Consider the following 21,282-nt stretch of genomic DNA (forward strand, 5'->3'; position numbering starts at 1 on the left):
TCAATCACAACTTAGTAATCTTTATTAAAAGGCAAAACATGAGCAAGTTGCTTAGTCTTTAGAAATGCTTGTTAGAGGTCTCACTTAAAACTCGTGGAGTACCATAATACCTTAAAAAAAAGACTTTTCAAAAAGATGATGGTAAATATCTTTAACAATCCACAGGCATGATTTTACATAGTGAAGTTAATGGAAAAACTCTCAGTATGGATTTGGATAAAGCTCCGTGAAGAGGAAAGAGACCTCTCCCCTGGAAATAGGGCTCTCCTTAGAACTTAGACCAGCTGGTCGTGGTCATCTTTTCTCATTGTAGTGCCTTTACTTCAGGTGGGAAAAGAGGCAAGTTCATATGCATTTCAGGCTGTAAGAGCTCAAACATGCATGTCCTCCTGAAACCAGCTAAGGAACTGTACGAATTATCAGACCATTTAGTCTCCCTTCAGTTTCCCCCACACCAGCAGAGCTGGATGAGCAACATGATAAGGTCATGCATTACAGGGAACAACCATTAGTTTGACATTCAATATACAGACTGCCAAGCTCTCCCACTTTAATGGACACTGCATAATGCTATCAAGACTCCTCCCTGGTTCCAAGCACATCAGAGTATCCCACTAGCACACAGAAAGTTTAACCTACAGAGAAAAACTGTAAATATTTGCTTTATTTGTTTAATAACAATTAAGAAACAAATGCAAAATGACTTGTTTGTTGACACAAAATAAAGGTTTACTTCACAAAAAAACCATCATCCCAGAACTTCCGTAAACTGATTTGCATTTCACACAAAGCACATGACTCTCACACAGATCACTTTGCATATCAACAATGTCAGGTGTTAGAAGGTGTTAATTACATATAGTAGTTCAAAGCACAGTGGAATAGTAAAGATTATGAACCCAGAGGAAAACAGGGAGGAACTATCCTTAAGAAAGGCTGCAACTTCACTGCAAAAAAATACAGTAATAAATTAATACCTTTCTCAAATACTAAGTGCTGCCTATGGTCATTCACCAGAAACTGCTGTTCTTCTGCTCAGGGCTGGGCTGCAACTAGACGTGGATTATGAATCCCTTACTCACATAGTCTTCAACTATGAGCTATGTCAGTAACTGCTAATCATCAACATTATCATAATCCCAATAAATTGGGATTTTAAACACAGCATATCATCTCAAAACAAGGAATCTTTATAAATCTGTGTCAGTTTTTCTTAAATAAATACAGCAGATATTCTCTCTAGTATTATGCTCTGTATAAGAGGAAGCCATAGCAAGTAACAACAGAGGATTAGGGGGGAAAGTACTGGCATCAGTGAAGCCAAGAGGCAACAGGCTACGGACCTAAGATTCGCTCAATGGCTGTCACCTACTGGAGGTGGACTTCCTTCCTTCCTGAAAATTTAAAGAAGTTAGCCACAGTTTTATTTTGGTTATGTTGTGTTTACTAGTAATGCAAAGAAGTAAAGCCAGTTACAAATCAACCATACCTTTCTTGAGGATAACCTAATGTATTACAACCGCGGGGGAAAAGGATATGCTAAGTATACACATTTTATGCTTAACCAGAAGCAGAAGCACCAATGTAATCTAATCTACTGTAGCAATTAGACGTCAGCATCTATTCAGAGTTATCCAACGTATACACATAGGTTTGATATTAAAATGCTTCATTGCATGTAAATTGAAGTTAGTGGAAGATCTCATAGATCTCAAAATATTCTGTCTTTGTTACTAAGTAAATTTTGAACCTAAGAGACCTCCGAAATGTTAGTATTTCTGAAATCCAATTAATCATGCTTAGGTAACCTGAAAAGGCTTGGAATCAGTATAGAAACATACCATACCACACAACAGTTAAGTGACATGACAGGATTTGTTAATCACTGGCATTTTAACAGCAATTACTGAAGAAACAGTATGCACAGAAGTGTGTTTGTTCTGACCAAAAGCACAGACATGTGAACAACACTTGGTAAAAAGACAACATAGGTGAAAAATAGTTAGTTTCTCTACAGCATTTTATGTGACATTCTTAAAGATCCATCTACCAAACCCACATTAAACATAGTATGAAGGGAGAGAGAGTTTTCCCTCAGCATCATTGTACAGTACCTCTATAGTTCAGAGAAGGTTCAGACTGAGTTTTTGATGGAGGAACTGGAAAAGGCAGGCAATGAAAGGACAAGAGAAGACATATTAAAATTCTAATATTGCCTCATAAGACACAATTTTCCTTAACTACTCCTATTTTCCTAAGCATTACAGAAAAAAATGTTGACCAACAACAGACACGCAGCGCTGCTACTAGAGGCAGTTTAACTGCGTTTGTATTCATTCCCGATTCACTCGTGAAACTGCTTCAACTGCTAAATCGAATTATGTAGGCAGGTGGCAGCAGAGCTTGCCTTTTAATAACCCTTCAGCACTGGGTATTTCTGTTTCAGGGAAGGACAGAATGACGAGCACGAAGTTTTTCTAGAACCTGCTCTTACAAGCACAGCGGATGCTTTCAGCACCTCTGACGCCCTACTCGTTACTGGCAATGTGTTTTAAAAATCTGTCTGTTCTGATAACTAAGCAGCCTGGACATCTACTCAATGCACAATTCATAGACCAACTGCTACTGAAACCAATGGGATTATTCCTCTTGGAGATTACAGATGAGAACAGGGGAGGAAGGAATTTGCTGGAACAAAGGAAACCTTTTGTAAATTTTACATGTATTTACCGGCTTTCTCATCAGGCACCATGGTGCAGAGTAAGAGGAAGGCAGAAAAGGCTGAAATACACCCAGAATCAGGGGGGTTTTAGCATAATGAAAGGTATACTGAAAGGTTAAAAAAGAATAAAATATAAAAAAAATTTCCGATGCAGACAGCAGCACACTATGAAGTGTTGTATCATTTGCTGCTATAATCCCAGCCCTGAAGTGAAGTCTTGGTTTTGACTGTACAACCGGATTTGAGGACCAATATTGCACCAGTACACACACCATCACTTTCATTTTAAAGGAAAAGAGTTTAAGGAAGGCTTCGGCTAATTACTCTGTAAATTGTCCCTGAAGCATGCTGAATGAATCCTGTTGAATACTCTGCAAGTTCAATATGTTGCTCCAAAATGGTTAGCTTAATTACAGTAAACATATCTTAAGAAACCCCAAACAAACACGCAATTGAGTTATGACACGTTGTCAGCCACTTCTTTGAGCATCCTAACAATTCAAAGGAAAAGGAGACATTCAGTTTATTTAAAAGTCTAAACCCACAGAAATCTGACTCACACAGAAGTGGAACTGTCACTTACCAAAGGAGTTTGAAAGAAGAGACAGAACGTCAACATAAATAAATAACTGTATAAATAAAAAATAAGCCTGCTGCTCAGCACCTACAAGACTGTCATTATCTAAACAATAAATAAGGACAATTACTGTGTTGGAAGGAAACCAATTGAGACAAACTGCAGGAGACAACTTTAATGAATATCACTTTCTGATCTCAAAGGAAGTAGCACTTCTCAGTGTGTATTTTTAAAGCAGGTATATTTTAAAGCACATCACATAATTATGCTATTTGAATACACAAGCAGGCTGATAAAACTCCAGCCCAAGAAGCTGCCACTACAATATCGTCTATGAGAAGAGAAAGTGAGGGTGAATAAACAAGAGAACAAAATTTAAACACAAATACCTCTTAGCTCCTCTTCACTACACCGTCAATAACTTCGCTCTTTGGAGGCACCGACTCTGAACCTATCCACAGTCTGATTCTCATAAGCCCTGGTCTGCCACCTCTGCCTCTCAGCTTTCGCAGCTGCCCTGACTATGGCACGTCTCTTCTTTCTTTCCCTCCAACCCACAGCACGGGCAGGTGACAGGCTCTGCCTGGACGAGTCCCCCGTGTTACGCACACCTGTACCAACAGCAGCTCCGGGAGGCCAGCACCCTGCCCGGGGCCAGCCCCGCCTGGCACGGGCCCAGGAGCAGCCAGGGACGGCTGGGCACGCTGCTGTCCCGGCTGCCGCTCTGGGCACAGCTCACTGAACAAACCCACGCTGCTCTCCGCACTGAGGTGGCACTCTGCTGTTTCAGCCGGGCCCCAAAGGAAGGAGAGCACAAATGCTTTTAAGTTGCCCATGATATTGTTGGCACATCATCTAACCCTGCAGCGACCGCTTTCAGTCTCAGCTCACCTCTTTTTCTGTCCCAGGCGTACAGCTCCTTTATCCCCAGCTCCTCCAAGGACTTGGTAAGCTCCAGCTCCTCCCCAGTGATGCCATCTCGCAGAAGAACAATGTGCTCTTGACTGACTTCACACTTCTCACAAATAGCTGGGATGATGTTGTGGAGAGGCACCTCCGGACTAACTCGAACAACAGCCTTCTGCGTCTTCAGGTAGTTCACTACCAGCCTCACAGATTTCTGCAGAGACAAACACAAACTCTCAGTCCTACCTCTGTGATGGCTAGGCTCTCTCACAATGAGAAAGGCACTGGGGACTTCCATATTGTCTTGACTCCTGCTAGGCAAACTTGCCCCACATGCATACTATATTGCAAAAAATGTTATTAAAAAAACTTAGGGGAAAAAAAAAATCTCAGAACTCCCTTATCACTAAGGAGACATTCACAAGAACAGGCAAATAAGGAAAAGGAATCAGAGGCAGCCATAATTTAAGATTTACAAGTACCACTCTGAAAGGCATGACAGTGTAATTAGCTATACTGATTCACAATAATAAAAATTTCAGCAAATATATTTGGAAAACGGCTACTTCTAAATCTCCACAATACTGTGAAATACATTTATTAATGATCAGTCTTCTCCTGTATCTTCAATAAAGATGGCAAACAAAACACCACCAAAACCCTACCTACCTCCACACAATCCCAGAACTCTCAATTCAGCCACTACTGCAAATTTCAGTCACCCTGGTCTTCAATCAAGGGTCTTTACAAGAACAGATTTCCATCTATCCAGCCACAGGCAAAGTAACATTTTGTCTAAATGCTGCAGTCCAGACTGGCACCTGCCAGTCTGCGTACGAATCAGTTAACCTAGTGAAGCAGGTTATAGTCAGTCTCAAGCCCATCTGGTTTGAAGATGCAAAGATTGGAAGAACTGCCTGAAATCACAGGAATTAAATGATGTTTCATGGCACCATTTTAGCCCTACAGAGTACTGACCTCGGGGACCCTTGGCAGAGGTCGCTTTGTCTTCTCTTCAGGAACCTTCTCTTTCAGAAGTACTGTCTGTATGTCCAGTGCTCCTACCAAAGTGTTTGGCTTGTAACTCAGAGGTTGTTGAGCTCCCGAAGACTTCAGTTCAAGACTATGTTGGGATGGATTTAAGCGATACTGGCTGCACAAATCAACCAACAGATCCATCACAGCTTTACTGCAGGGAAGAAGACATTCACCATTAGCATGAGAAAAAATAGTTGCTAAAAATTTACCTCAGTTTTAATATGGGAGGAAAAAGAAGACTATACAAGCTGTGGATGTGTCAGTAGTTAACCATCTTTGGGAGGGAACAGTGCTAATGCTTTGAAATGCTAAACAGATCAGATAAAATGTTAGGAATTAAATATATTCCCACTTCAGTGTGTGTTTATGAGCTGGTAATGAACTATTCACTACGAGGCAGACAACAGTGGCAATAATTGCACTAACAAACATAAGCCAAGAGCGGACAAAGTGCACCTTACCTGCTAAATTCATACATTAAATTCTCCAATTCAAACCCTGTTCTTTAACATGAAGACAAGATGTAAATAAATTATGCACTCATAGCATGGTAAACTCTACCTACATTTGAACCATCACATAACACAACTCAAAATGAAGCATTTAAATCTGGAACACAAGGTAGACAGGTTTTTTTTTTCCAGCTTACAACTTTGAATCCGTGTGTGTCCTCCCCCAACCCATCTGACACCAGCAATATTTCCAAGTACAAGAGATCCCTTCCATATTGTCCTGGTTTCATCTGGGATAGAGTAAATGTTCTTCTAGTAGCTGGCATAGTGCTGTGTTTTGGATTTAGTAGGAGATTAATGTTGATAACTTACTGGTGTTATAGTTGTTGCTGAGTACTGCTTATGCTAGTCAAGGACCTTTCAACTTCCCATGCTCGGCCAGGTGCACAAGAAACTGGGAGGGGGCACAGCCAGGATGGTTGATCCAAACTGCCCAAAGGGCTATTCCATACCATATGATGTCATGCTCAGTATAGAAACTGGGGGGGGTTGGCTGGGGGGCAGTGATCACTGCTCAGGGACTGGCTGGGCATCGGTCGGTGGGTGGTGAGCAACTGCATTGTGGATCACTTGCTTTATATATTCTTTTGTCATTATCATTATTTTCTCTTCCTCTGCTGTCCTATTAAACTGCCTTTACCTTAACCCATGGGTTTTACTTTTTTTTCTTCCCCTACTCTCTCTCCCATCCCACCAGGGCGGGGGAAGACGAGCAAGTGGCTGTGTGGTGCTTAGTTACCGACTGGGGTTAAACCACGACACGTATTTATTTTGGTGAGGATATTAACCCTGTATAAAAACATCTGGTTTCAAGCATTTGCATTATCAAGAACTCTTATTGCAGATGTGATTTCTTAAACCACAAGGTTAAAAGAGTCAGTCACTGCCCCTCTCTTATTCCATGCCTCTGCACAGAGGTACTCCGTTTTGTGTCAATAATGCAACATTCACCAGAGCTCGATACTGCCTGACACAGCAGATCCGAACCGTGTTCTTCCACACCAGAAACACCCCAGAAATTCTCTTCGACCAAGATACTGAAGGGTTCTTTTTTTTTTTTTTTTTCCAACCTTCCTCCCTAGAATTCCATTCAGGGTCAGAGAAACCAGGTTTACTAAAACTGGTTATGTTTTTTGAAAAGTTTCGGTTTCATAAACCAGTATCTGTCATCAATAAAACAATGTAAGTTGAAAAAAATTACTAGTCATACCTGCAGCCGGTCATATACATGGGATTATTTTTCTTCTGGCAGAAGAAAAATTTCTTTCTATGTCTATGTTGTTGGCCAAAAACTGCTCAAGAAGTTGGTGAAGAACCCTGGAGAGCTAATTGCAAAGACGAGAATGGAAAACGAGAACGATCCCTTATTAACAGGCGAAAGACTAAAATGTACATAGGTGAAAGCTCACCCTGTACAAGAGATGAGAAAGAACTTTCTTTACAGTAACCTATTTCAAGTTTAACTGAGTTATGCAGTGTGAGCTGAAAAAGTGGCAAGTGTGGAAGATGTGAAATAGGTGACTGCATTGAAAAGAGAAGAACACAGTGAGAAGATGATGACCGAAGATCAAACAAGGAAAACAGGTGTCATTAATATGCATAGGAGGCTTCAGAAAAACAGAGCACTGTGGTAACTGCTAACACAGCATCTAAATAGAAACGTGTAGTATCTAAATCAAAACTGTATCAGGTCATTTCATGATGACTTATTCTGGCACTCTCCTCAAGTTGCAAACATCTGTATTTCACAACCATGTTTAATTTGCACGTAACATGCCACAAACCAATAGAAACATTTACACCTACTAAGTCCAAACTATAGGAGAACCCCACCTACACTGATACTTACATGAATATTCACTATGCTGTGCAGCAGTGAGCATTTAAAAAAGTGTCAGTTCACCTGATACAGATCTCAGCTTGTCTGTTTACAGACACATTCCTTTTAAAGTGAAATCTGCATGTGTTTTTTCCCCCCCTCAGCCTTATTACTATTGTTTTAGAGAAAAGCAAATAACCTGGCAGAACCACAATACACGGTGTTCTACGTACTAGACATTTCTATTTAAAAGTGGAACGTTAATATATTCCTGTGGTGCATAATATTGTGATAATTCATTCAAATTTGGACAGTTATCTTACCTCATGTAAACTATTTCATTAAAAACACTTAAAAAAAAGAACGGCACTTGAAAAAGCATTTTTTTTAAAAAAAGAAATATAGTTCACCAAAAGAACAGTTTATGATTCCATCCACCTTCCACTGAAATGGATGTTCGGCAGCAACAGTACCACAATTGCAACAAGATTAGAATCCACACCAGCCATCTGAGAAAACAGGTTGCAGACAATCACGCAAGTTGAACAAATTTGTCCAGACAATGAACAATTTAAAAATCCAGCCAAATTTCATCTTATTGTTGATTACAGAGCAGGTGTATGTTAAATATAACACTCAAGGAAGTCTGCAACATCCCATCCTCAGCCATGCTGCTCAGAATACACAACTGTTCCATGAAAAGCATTCCCAGGCTTCATCTGTACCATTTAGGAGTACAAATTAAGCAATATCTCTGAAGCTTTTGAAACAACTGTAAAGTGAATAGTATGCTCTTCCCAAAATGTAAATTTGGGAAAATAATTTCCACAAAACTTCAAGAGGATAAAAAAAAGAAAAGAAAAAGAGAGTAATTCTACAACAAAATTCAAAATTCATGTGTTTCCAGAGAAGAGAGCTGGGAAGTCTTTGCAATGAAGTTATTCTTATATCAGATTTCAATTTCACCAAGTTGAAAAATTTTCCTTCTAAACTGTAATACAGTTCACACTGGTTTTTAAATCAAGTTTTATACCAAGTAACTCCATGAATACGCCACACACAGAGGAAACCCACTAAACACAGCAAGAGTCATCTACTAATCTAAACCAACTTTTCTTTCTAATCTTGGGATGAATATGGCTCTTGGAAGATGCAAAGAGTCAGTCCGTCCTTTTTTTCCATCTCATTCCAGACATATCTGCACTTTATTTTAGCCTGGTGGACAGCATACTCTATTTTGAAATTCAGGCAGGTCTGATCATAAAGGATTAAATCTAAAGCTGAAATGAAGAAGTCAAATGTCTCCTGCCTTTCCAACGACTCAGCTAAGACACACATTACTTATTTTAATAAGATGTTGCGGAAATTTTGGGTGGAGAGACGTAACACTATGTGACAGACACCAAACATTAATGACTGATAAGCAAATACTAGAGCACAGAATAAAACTGGAAGATGAACCCAATTTAAGATTCAGACAAGATGGTCCAGACAACTATTCTTAGCAAAGCAGCATATTTTGTCTCTGTCCTGATATTCTATTACTAAGCTGTTTGACATTTAACACCAATTCTGGACAGTAAAGCATAACTACTTGGTCAGCAATATTTATCAGGCTGAAGTCCTGATCAAGTTTGAGCATGTCAGGCCACTTGTGTTCTGTTGTTCAGCAGTAAAATGCAGCAAAGACGTCTACAGTTTAAAAGGCAGAAAACAACTGAGTTGGTTTGGGTGTGGCTTGGCCTAATCTCCTCAGATCACACAGAGAAATCCATTTTAAAATACAGCCTTGTACGTCTAGGAAATATATGTGTACGATAAAGTTGTACTTTATCAAATTACACTGACCTTCCTATTACCTTCTACTTTCATGCTACAAATGCCCATTAAAAGAAAACCTCTCAAACTGAAGGAAAGAATCTTTATTTAGGTTAATGCCAAACACATATTAGGAATCAAAAGTGACAACTGATTGAAAAGAAAAACAGTAATCTAAAGGGGATGACCTGAAGTCTCTGTCACTTTCACTATTTGCATTTAAAAACAGAAAAAAGCATTAGCCATTATTATTTTCTCATGCTCCAAAGCACAGCAGGCAGTTCATGAAAAAATTAGATGGAAGTTTTCCTACACAACCAGAAATGTACATACTATACAGCAAGCTGCATCAAAAGAAGTACAGGAAGCATGATAAGCAGATATCCATAAATGCTTTCTATTTCTTTTCTTATTTTACTCATGTATATTTGGCTCTTATTTTCCATAATTGAGCAAGTCCACAGAAGGAACACCAATATGACACACAAGAAGAGGCAGAGGACTGGGTTTGTTGAGCCTTAAGATGAGAAGGGTGAAGAGAAATCTCGTTGCCATCTGTAAGTACCAACCGGTAGGGTTACAGAGCTGGACTCTTCCCGATGGTGAAGAGCAAGACGGCAAGAGGCAAGAGACAAGTGCCAACATAGGAAATTCCATTTAGGTACAAGGAAACATTTTTTCACCAGGAGAATGGTCAAGCCCTGGAACATGGGTAATAAACTCTTAAGAGAGTGACTGTCAGCTTGAGTTAACTTTTACAAATAAACCTACTTAAAAATTCCAGATTCCAACAAAATATCTTTAAATGGCACACACTTTCTTTTCTTCTTGAACCATCTTTCAAGAAAAGTTACTGAGAATTTTCTGCCCTCTTCCTGGTATTTACAGGAACTTTCTATATAGAGAACAAAGTAAAATTAACAGCATGCTGCTTTGCTTACATAGAATGAACAAATTGAAAGAGATAATTTTGACTTTTAACTTGGTTCACTCATAATAACCTTAAGTGATAATAATTAACTACAGTAGCTATATTTTCAAACATCCTCTAGTGTACTTCATTGCTCTGTGAACTGCCTTCCTGAAATTACAGAATCATTTTTCATTATGATGATGCCCAGGGCAAGGTTTTGCAAATTTTTCTGCAACAGAAAAGCTATTTCTGCAGGGCACCCAAAAACAGATTTTGCAGAATACAGTTTTAATGATGGCAACGAAAATACTGAAGATTTACAGCAGTATGAACAACAGCAGAATTTGTCTGAAATGTCCTTCCATGATACCACCATAGATAAAAAGAGCGAACAGAGGAAAGAATTTATTACCTGCACTGGCTCTCATACTTGCTTCAAACTAAACGAAACACTTTTTTTTTTTATCCAATATCTTCATCATTAAATGTTTACCTCTGAGTATCATTGTACTTTGCAGCTGTCCAGTTCACAATTCCAAAACAACACAAAAAGATGAAAAAGTCTGGGCTTTCACCCAAACCTGGAGACTTAAAGACAGTCCATCCCCTCAAAACTTCAGATGATCTTGACCTTTTTTTTTTTTTTTTTTTTTTTAATTCCACATCCCTAAAAATGTAACCAGTGTCAATGTACGGAAAATTTCACCTTCCAGTGATTAGAAAGAACAGCAGCACATACAAGGTCTGTTCACACACTGATGCCACTGTAATACAGGGCTCATTAGAGGGTACCCTTTTCTTACTTTATTACATGTTAGGATGATTTACTCCCCTCCACAGTTTCCATAACCTTCCACTCCTCACAGCTGGCTAGCAATGCCTGACATTTGTCACTAACTCTGCACCCCAAGTGCTCAAGACAGGGCTGAGGGAGAACACCTACTACCTAGATTAGGCACTGGTGATTCTCAAATTACCAGATGCAGGAATTTAACTGCCACCTAAATCAGGGGCCTAGACCTGTCATGCAGCCAATGGACGGAAGTGGGCACCTTCACAGAACAATGAAGAGAACATTTCGGTTGCTTACAGTGTTTAACGTTGACAATATAAATAACCCCACCGAAACACCTAAGGTTTAATTTTTGACATTTCTTTCAGGTTTTAGTCCACAGACTAAAGACTCTAATAATGAAAATATTAATAGTCCACAAACTAAAGACTCTAATAATCAAAATACTCAGTCTCAACGTATGTGATAGCAATGGTAGTGATAATAAATATCTGTGCGAGAGACAGAATGTTTATTTTACAGGGATTTTCAATTTGCTCTCTACTCTTGTAGCTTGTATGTTCTTCAAAAGGTCCCATTAAAACTCCACTCTTGGAGCGCTCCTGGAACTGGGATTGTTTAGCCTAGAGAAGAGGAGGCTGAGGAGAGACCTTATCGCTCTCTACAACTACCTGAAAGGAGGTTGGAGTGAGGTGGGTGTTGGGCTCTTCTCCCATACAGTTAGCGATAGGATGAGAGGAAATGGGCTCAAGCTGCGCCAGGGGAGGTTTAGGCTGGATATTAGGAAAAATTTCTTCATGGAAAGGGTAGTCAAGCATTGGAACAGGCTGCCCAGAGAGGTGGTGGAGTCCCCATCCCTGGAAGTGTTCAAAAAACAGGTAGATGTGGCACTTTGGGACATGGTTTAGTCTAGTCTACCCTTAATTGGTTTAGTGTAGACTTGGTAGTGTAGGTTAATGGTTGGACTGGATGATCTTAAAGGCCTTTTCCAACCTAAGTGATTCTATGATTCTATGGAGTGTTTATTCTGGGTTGGGTTTTTGTTTGGGTTTTTTTTTTTGAGGGAAAAGAAAATGTTTTCTAACCATATGGCAATTATGTTATCTCTCTATACAAAATGCTGCATGAAGACTAGCCTCTTGTTAGCTCCCAGGCAGTCTGCATTTGCCAATGAAATACCAGCTTTCTTTGGGATCTAACGGCCAGTGAGTTTCATGGCCAGTTCTGCTTTCCAGGCCTGTTCTCTTCTTTCTCTCATGAAGTCTAAATCTCCCCATAAAAACTCAATCACTAAATGTATAATTTGAGAGCTCGGATAAGCACTGCTTTCCTTTAAAATCTTTAACATCAGTCTGGCTTTGTGGCTGACCCATACAAGTTGCACTAGTCTCTTGAGAGTGGCTAAGTGAACACTAATTTCTGCAAGAAAAGTGGGGGGAAGAATGAACTCCCAGACACTGTGCGCTGCTGTACACATCCTCCTCAGCCATCAAAATACACTAACAGACAAACAGTCAAAATGGACTAATACATCAGACCAAGACTAGCAGTTTTACAGGAATGCAGACTAACTACTGCAAACCCCAAATGTAAAATAAGCACAGACCCTAATTTATCAACAGGCATGTACATATCCTCCTCATCTGGTATTATCACTTTCTACAGTTTCTTGACCACTGTTGACCACACCATTGGTTGCTACACCATCCTGGTTTCGGCTGGGATAGAGTTAATTTTCTTCCTAGTAGCTGGCATAGTGCTGTGTTTTGGATTTAGTAGGAGAAGAATGCTGATAACACGCTGATGTTTTAGTTGTTGCGAAGTACTGCTCATGCTAGTCAAGGACTTTTTCAGCTTCCCATGCTCTGCCAGGTGCACAAGAAACTGGGAGGGGGCACAGCCAGAATAGTTGATCCAAACTGACCAAAGGGCTATTCCATACCATATGACGTCATGCTCAGTATAGAAACTGGGGGGGGTTGGCTGGGGGGCAGTGATCACTGCTCAGGGACTGGCTGGGCATCGGTCGGTGGGTGGTGAGCAATTGCATTGTGCATCACTTGCTTTGTATATTATTATTATTATATTGTTATTATTATCATTACTATTTTACTTTATTTCAAGTATTAAACTGTTCTTGTCTCAACCCAGGAGTGCTTCTCACTCTTACTCCTCTAATTCTCCCCCCCATCCCACCGGGGCAGGGGGAGTGAGCATGCCGCTGCATGGTGCTTAGTTGCTGGCTGAGGCTAAACCACGACACTACAGTTTCATCACAGTATTGAACACATTTTTAAGAAAGAATTTGGAAGAGTTTTACAGTAATAACTTTCCCTCTTTCAAAATAGTTCTCACAGAGAGAATGAGAAGGAAGAGCTCCCATGGTGAAGAAAATTATCTCAAAACTGCCCTTCCAATACAATTTGCTCTTGATTGTACTCAGTGACAAGGAGAACCTCTCTCTCTTCCCGTGGCACTTTTACATAGAAAAGGCTTCCTAAATACCCGCAGATGCTTTGCTGTCTACACAATTGCAATGTATTTGTGAAGGCAGGATCTCTGAATGTGATGAATCATTCATCTTCTGAGCTTGCTTCTCAGCATGACTCCAGACAGGCATACTGTCAGGATTGCTGTTTGTCAGCAGCACCTACTTCCACTGCACCAAAACCCCTCTGTATTATGAGATGCGATACAACCTAAGACTAGCCCACTGGCACTACATGGAAGAGATGGATCCATACACGTGCTGAGGGTGATCCATGGGGAAAACAGTGACACAATAGCTGCTAAATCCTTCCTGCCCCAGCAGAGAGGGTCCTTTATACATGGCTTTCAGGACTCTCTGGTACAACAGCTGCCTAAAATGCAGAGAAAAGCACGACAGAGAAACCCCATCAACCCAGAAAGGGAGACATTAATATCAGCAAGTATCCCACTGGGAACAGAGGACTCCAGAAAGTTGGAGCTAATCAAAGCCTTACCTTCCTTGTACTGTGCTCTTCTGCTCCACCCCGCTGGGTAAAATGACTGTGAAGTCCACTGATCTGTTTATCATGTTCTCCTTCATGCTCACAAGGTTCTGATCAGAAATTACAGCTGACTCTGCAAGTGACTTGTGCTCGCTGTGAATTCTACTTGCTGCAGAAGCTTGATTTGGTGGAGGAGGAGCGCGAGCTTTCATTCTTCTCCTTGAGAAATAAAGGCAAGAAGAAACTCAGTAATTTCTCACAAGCAAAGTGTAAACACATTAATAAGAAAATATGTTCTTTCAGCCATAATCTCAGATTGTTTTAAAAAGTTCCTCTAATGCAAGTCATTTTTCTTTATCATGAAACATTTTAATGGAGTTGCGTTTTATTTTTACCTCCTCTCTAAAATACGCTAATTTTTTAATGATGCACTCACTCCTACTGTTTGCTTTCCATGCCCCAGGGGATGAATCAGTTCCATAATTAGGATATGAAATAATCATTATTCTGTCAAGTATGAAGCATGCTCCTATGAAGAGAGAAACAGAAATACTGGGTCCAGTCCAGGCCTGACTCAAGAAAGAGTTGTATTTCCGTAAGGAACGTTTTCTCCAAGTCAGAACAGCAGGAGCAGAGGCAGGGTGAGGTTTCATCCAGCTATATTTGGGTTCCACAGTACTACTCTACTTGAAAGTCTCTTCCTCTGCTCCGAGTAACTAGTATTAAATTTGGCTCATCATACTTCATAGGGAAGCACCATGAAAAGGTCAACCATGAATGATACCACTTCTTACCATGCAACACTATAGCTCTTTGAAAGCACCCTGAAGAGAACTCATTCTTCAGTAGCAGCCTATGTGCCATAGGCGACATACAGAAAAGCTGTATCAGCTTCCACCAAACAAGCAGTGTCCTTTACACAGATATAAAACCACCACAAATGCAAAGTTTACTTCATTGGCAAGCCGCCAGACAGATAAGCAACATATGCACGCTGTTAAACTTCTGAATAGCTGGCCTCATACCAAACACATGTCTGAGAGGATTAATTCTGATGATTAATATCCCAGTGACCTCTTCTGACTAGATTTATGCCTAGTTTAAGTCAGATTTTAGTGTAACAGATGGAAAAAGCAGTAAAATATTTACTGAGAAATTATTACCCAGGCTTACTGCCTGCATTTTTTAATCTGCCTGGTTTTAGGGTGCAGGAAGAGAAGAGATCGTGATTGTGCACATCATTTTCACCCTGCAAACAACATAAACAGAGGTCCAGGAAAGAAGAGTACAGAAAAAGCACTCTAACCCTTAAAAGCCTGCAAAGCTTAGTGGTTGAATCAGCCAAGGGCAAAACTGGGGGGGGGGGGGAGTTAAAAACTGAACAGGATTAATACCAAACCAAACTCTTTTGTGTATTCTCACAGATAAAAAGACTAAACACACAGTTCGGATTACCACTGTAAGATCCTGGCATAGAAAAAAGTAAGAGCTACATCACATCACCAAAAAGAAAAGAAAAAAAAAAAAAAAGAGTTCAGAAACAATCCAAATCCTCCACATTTTTTAATCAGTATTTGCATTTGACCAACAATTTCTATGACATGTGTCAACTTGCAAAAAATCACTACACTGCCCTGAAAATGCACATTTCAGTGAGACCTCAGCAGGACACTGTAAAACTAGTGGTGATGCAGATACTTCCTTTCATTTCCTCTGTGCATAACAAACAGCATTCCCTACAAATACGCAGGAAGAGCTACTGCTATATTTACCAGCACACAGCAATTTCTCTTCCATAGGCAATTTTTGCTGAACATTCACTTTTTATCCCATATACACCCAATGAGTCATGCAGTCATCAGCCACCAACTTGCAGCTCCTATGCTTCTCCCCATGGAGGTGATGATAAAAAGTCCAAGGCTTTCTTGTTTATCAAACTACTTGGACTTTTTCTATGTCCACAAACCAAACTGTTAATTTAGTTGCTTGTCTATAAAAGAAAAAAAAGAAATTGGGATTCATCTTCTGCTCAGATCCCTTTACATTTGGCTACAGTTGTTATTTGTAAGCAGGTGGTGAGACACGGCAGTTTTGCATAAATCCAGATCATACCAACGTAGCTTTACAGTTATGCAGTGCAACATTTAAGAACTTCAGATAAATTTACAAATAATGTAATTCTTGCCCTCTATAACACCAACTGCATCAATATAAGTAGCTATAGAGTCACATCAACTTGTTTCTTAAAACAAGCTTTTCTTTTCTTTTCTGTTTTTAAAGCTTGTCCTATAATGTGGGGGACAATCTCCAATACAAAGTACCAAAGGGTGTGGGAAGAAAAGAAGCAGGCAAGTGTCCTGAGCCTGGCAGAACTAGTTTTTTTTTTTAATTATGATTTACCTAGACTTGTAAATTCCAGATCTTGCAGTGAACAGAGATAGAGGACATAAAGCAATGGTAATAAAATAAACATGAAACTGAAAACAGCTGAAATTGAAGAGACTCGAAATGTCAGGTGAGAAGTGAAGAATGACTGAGTTTTGAAGCTGATGAAGGAGCTGGAAGTAAATTTGGAGTATGCTACACACGTGTTTGTTCCCTAGCAATAACATAAAGCTGCACCTGGTTTTCTGATGGAATAGACAAACAAGGTCAGACACCTTAAAACTAATTTATAGCTCTGAAATGGGAGTGCCATTTTTATTTGGCCACTTTTTAAGTACTCTTTACAGCCAATTCCGCAGTTACAGACCTTGGACAACACTGCTTGGGGCTGGGGGCGGGGGTGTGTGTCAGGAAATCAGACATACCATCAAAAGCATCAGCTATACATTGACCAGCAATGCTCACTTTACCTCCATAAAATACGTAATGATGTGTATTCTTTTTGGCATTACACAGTCAGGGCCTTTTAGATACTACAATCCTCCTTTTCTTTTGTGCAGAAAGGACAGTACAGGCCTGTTTCCTTCAGAGACATCAGAGAAAGGAAAAGAGAAAACATTCCCACTACAGTCTCCCTAGCCTAGCAACAGTTCAGGTGACCTCATACGAACCTTTCCACAATAGCGACTACACATTCTCTTGAAACACCGCGACTGCTTTAAATGCCTGGTTTTCAACATTTTCCAAATGACAGGTTTCAAACTACTTCAGTGGAAGCAGATCCCTTTAAAGTTCGCATCTGTAGAGCAATACGTGGCACAGATTTGCATTTCCTAGCCAACTTCCTGAAACATCTCAGTAGTAGAAAGTAGCTCAATGAACCGCAGACTGAAATCCACAGCTCTAGCTCTACCTTGCATCTGCACGAGCAGATGCTTTCTGACAGGCTCCCGCAACTGCAGTCAGAAGGTGCAGAGAAGCCTGTTAATACCATTGAATGCGAGTCAGAAAAAGAATTCAGCTTTCTCTGTCAGAGGTATGGTTATAAAGGACAATACAAAAGCAGTCCATAATAAAAAGCTTTTTTGTTCCCCCACTAAAATAACGCACAGAGAAAGTGTGTGATTTAAAAGTCTGTTTTAAGCACGGGTACTTTCCACACTGTAAACACAACACACTATAAAAAAGTTGCATACCATTCTTCAGTATGAGCTAAATTCAAACTAAATTTAGCTCAACAGCAATTTTTTTCCCCACAAACATCTTTCACTGTGCTCAGTACTGAGACACCTGTTAAGCCCCCCTACCTGCTATTACTCTGCAGATGAAGTTACAGGCGGGAACACTTCAAGCCTATGATAAACTCACAGTTACACGAATGCTTCAATCCAGCCCTTGAGAAGGAGACAGAGTAAAAACAAGCAGCTGATTCTAACACGCAAATGTACAGTGCCTTTTACTAAGGCTTGAAATAGTTCCTCTCACTTTACTGTAAGCTGAAAAAATGCATATAGCCATGAAATAATTAGGCAGAATACATAAATAACCTACCAGCACTGTTCTCCGTAACAGCATCAGGCTTCCCAAAACAGAAAAGGAAAAACAACAAGCAAACTGACCAACAAGACCAGCGTTTCTGTAGTACAGCACATAGAACAAATGCAACAGAAATGAAGAAAAGTTTCACCACATTAAGAACTTCAGGACAAGGTAACACAAGCCCTTTGGACCTATTTATTAATATGTAACTACCGAGCAATAGGATGTGACCTAGACTTTACAATCCCATGCTGAAAAAACTTGATCTCTATTTCAAACAGAAGTGGTCCTGGGACTTCTATCCTCATAGCAATGCTATACAGAGATTGTCTTTCTTCAGGTAAGGTCTAACACATGTGCACCCCCCCCCCCCCAAAAAAAAAAGTGCTCCTACACATTTCCACCATGCATAAAAAAATCGGGAACCCTCTCTGCCCTGTAAGGCAAAGGCAACTTAACAGATGTGGGGCAGACTTCATCCCATGGATGTCAGCAGGAGTTTGGCAAGAGTCCATACTACACCAGTTTGTAGAATCTGGTCCTTTCTATGCCAATTTGCTCTCTAACCATTCACTTCAAACAAAAAACCTTGTACCAAAAAAACCCCCAAAACCCCGAACCAAACCAAAAAAAACCAACCAACCCTCAACATAGCAGAATTATGGGTAACAGTAATTTTTTAAATAATGAACAACTAGTACAGGACCTCTAACCCAGTCAAGTCAATTTGCAATCTTGTCAACGCACAAGGCTGGAACAGTTGCAGAGGGTTTCTCCATGACATTTGTGTGCACCCCATCTCATAATTAGGAGGAGTAAATCAACATGAGAGTGCTCAGTGATGAGTGCAGTACAAAAACACGGTGTCCCTTGGGTGGAAAACAGGAGACACTGAAGCAAGCATTCTTGACTTTCAGGTGATTGCACTCCTCCAGTCTTTTGAGAGGAAAACTATGCACGTTGCTGTTTGAGAAAAAAAAACCAAGCAGGTGAGTACCTTCACTCACTCTCTCTCTCTCTCTGGCAACTTGCACAGCAAAGGCAGAAACCCAGCCTGGTTGCACACCTCATACTCCAAACCACCAAGACACAGACAGTATGGTAGAAGTCGCTCCTGCCTAGTGATCTAGCCCGCAAAGCAGATACCCTTCAGAGAACATTTCTTTTTCACTCCTCGTTGCTCATGGCAATGCAAAGAAAACAGGTTGGGAAAAAGACACCCACTATATCAGAATTAATAGTATGCCAAGTTCCCTCTTCGTAAGTAAAACCCTTTCAGCTTCCAGACACAGCAGCTCAGAAAAATTATAACGCAACACAAGTGTAAAGGAAATACAAACAGATTAGCACCAACATAAAGCCACCTCAAGAATTTGGAAAATGGGAACCAAAGTTAACCAAATCCCACAGAGATGGAGAACAGAAACCAGGAGAGCATAATGTCTATAGCTACTAAAGAGGTAGGTGTTCATCTATACAGTCCTACATTGTAAACTAGAGCTCCATTCCACTTTGCCATCTATAACATTTAAATTAATCCATTACACTGAGTTTTTGGTTTCCTCTTTATTGGGGCTGGAGGAATTTAAAAAAAAAAAAAAAAAAAAATCAAAGAACATTCTCAAGTTTACTTAGTCTATCACAGGCAAAATATACTGATTCATTACAAGCATGTGCAACACAGGTAACTTATGCCTTTAAATGTCTCATACATAGTAAGTAAATTACAGGTCTAAAATATATTACTTTTATAGGAACTTGTGTCCAGTATTATTTTACAACATTTCATAACATTTATAATATTACAAAAATACTGCACTTGCTAAACATCTGAAAGCTTAAGCAGACACTAAGATCTAATGAACTGGATTACTCCCATGTTGATATGGCTCAGGGAACAATTATGATTCCCTATGTTACTGTATTTTTTAAATAAGGTTTTGGGTTTTTTTTTAAACAGTCTTTACTCTGAATTCCCTGGCTATTATGGTATATAGTTATTTCACGCTTTTCTCTTTTCAAACACTTATTTGAATTTTCTATTACTTTTAAAAGATCATTTCATTTCTAAGGCAGGATCACATTGACAGACATGATGAAAATGATTCCCTTGCAGGCATGATAAAGTCACCCAAAATACACAAGGAAAAATAATTTGTTTTTGGCAAAGAAATGAAAGTTATTTAATTATATTTTTGATCTTCCATTTGATTCTACTGATGAGAAACCCTACAGCTTTACGTATTTTAAAAATAAAGGTTTAATGCCAGAAGGGGGGGGGGGGGGGGAAGACCTGAAGCAAACTGAATGGGAGCATTTGTAGAAGAGGAAGTAGGGATGGAAGTACACGATCATGCTTGCCCAAGGGTGAAATTGAAGAAAAATAAACAAAAGTCAAGGTGAGATGATACAGCCTAATGGAAGTGGTTCCTAACATCGTATCTCTAATTTCAAACCTTTCACAAAGCTAACCAATCAATCATTAAAAAGCATTGTGCTGCAGTTTCCCAGACTCAAATACACAAGTGAATAAACTCATTGTTATAAAATATGCTACCAGGGACATCTCCCCAGATCTGACCCACTTCATGAGAAGCTGAGATGCATCCCAACACATGGCAGAGACCTGGCTGCTCCGCTGCTTGTGAAGCATTGCACAGCTGCCAAACAAGAGAAAACCGGCTTCCATCTGGCCAGGACTCAAGACTCCTGCACTGACACTATGTAGCTGAACTATTGAGAGCTCATCCTCTGGCAGGAACGCCAAATGGTCTGTTAGCCTATGGCTGGTATCCTCAAATACACTCTTTTTATACATCACCCACAATTTCGACTAAGAGTGCGTTATCTTCCAATAAAAGCCTAATCCTCCTTCCAGTCACTGAGGCGTTCCCTCAAGATCCTGTACAAAGCAGTTCACGTATCAGTTTCATGATAGTCATTTTTCAGGGCCAGAAGAAGCCATAAGCACACTAACCTGATTTCCTGTAGTGCAAGGGCCACACAATTCACCACACTGCTACTTTAGAGAGCCCTCACTTAGAGTGAAAACAAGGATGGAGCTGTACGTGGGGCAGGCCTTAACTGATCAAGGAATAACATTCCAGCCTACAAATGCTTTTACACCTATTAACCACAGTCACACTAGGGAGCCTAACAGATCTACCTGTATCAGTACCCAAAACAAAACAAAACACAGGCCCTAGAGAAAATCTTTTAAAAAGCAGCCAAATCCCAGGATTTGGGTAGATGCCCGCTGCAGTTAATGAAAACACTGCCTGAATAAGC

At 40.0% G+C, this 21,282-nt stretch overlaps 1 protein-coding gene across 1 annotated transcript in view; it reads right to left on the reverse strand.

Moving 5' to 3' along the window:
- COBL (cordon-bleu WH2 repeat protein) overlaps positions 1-20,812 on the reverse strand; it is a 117,206-nt gene extending 96,394 nt beyond the window's left edge. The window contains exons 1-5 of the mRNA XM_075705035.1: positions 20,580-20,812; positions 14,083-14,289; positions 5,184-5,394; positions 4,191-4,419; positions 2,115-2,159 (exon numbers count right to left, since the gene is read on the reverse strand). Coding sequence (XP_075561150.1) covers positions 2,115-2,159; positions 4,191-4,419; positions 5,184-5,394; positions 14,083-14,289; positions 20,580-20,812 — 925 coding nt within the window. The remainder of the gene's footprint in view (positions 1-2,114; positions 2,160-4,190; positions 4,420-5,183; positions 5,395-14,082; positions 14,290-20,579) is intronic.
- Positions 20,813-21,282: the final 470 nt, after the last annotated feature.

Source organism: Pelecanus crispus, chromosome 2 (assembly GCF_030463565.1).
Source record: "Pelecanus crispus isolate bPelCri1 chromosome 2, bPelCri1.pri, whole genome shotgun sequence".
In the NCBI taxonomy this organism is placed as follows: domain Eukaryota; kingdom Metazoa; phylum Chordata; class Aves; order Pelecaniformes; family Pelecanidae; genus Pelecanus; species Pelecanus crispus.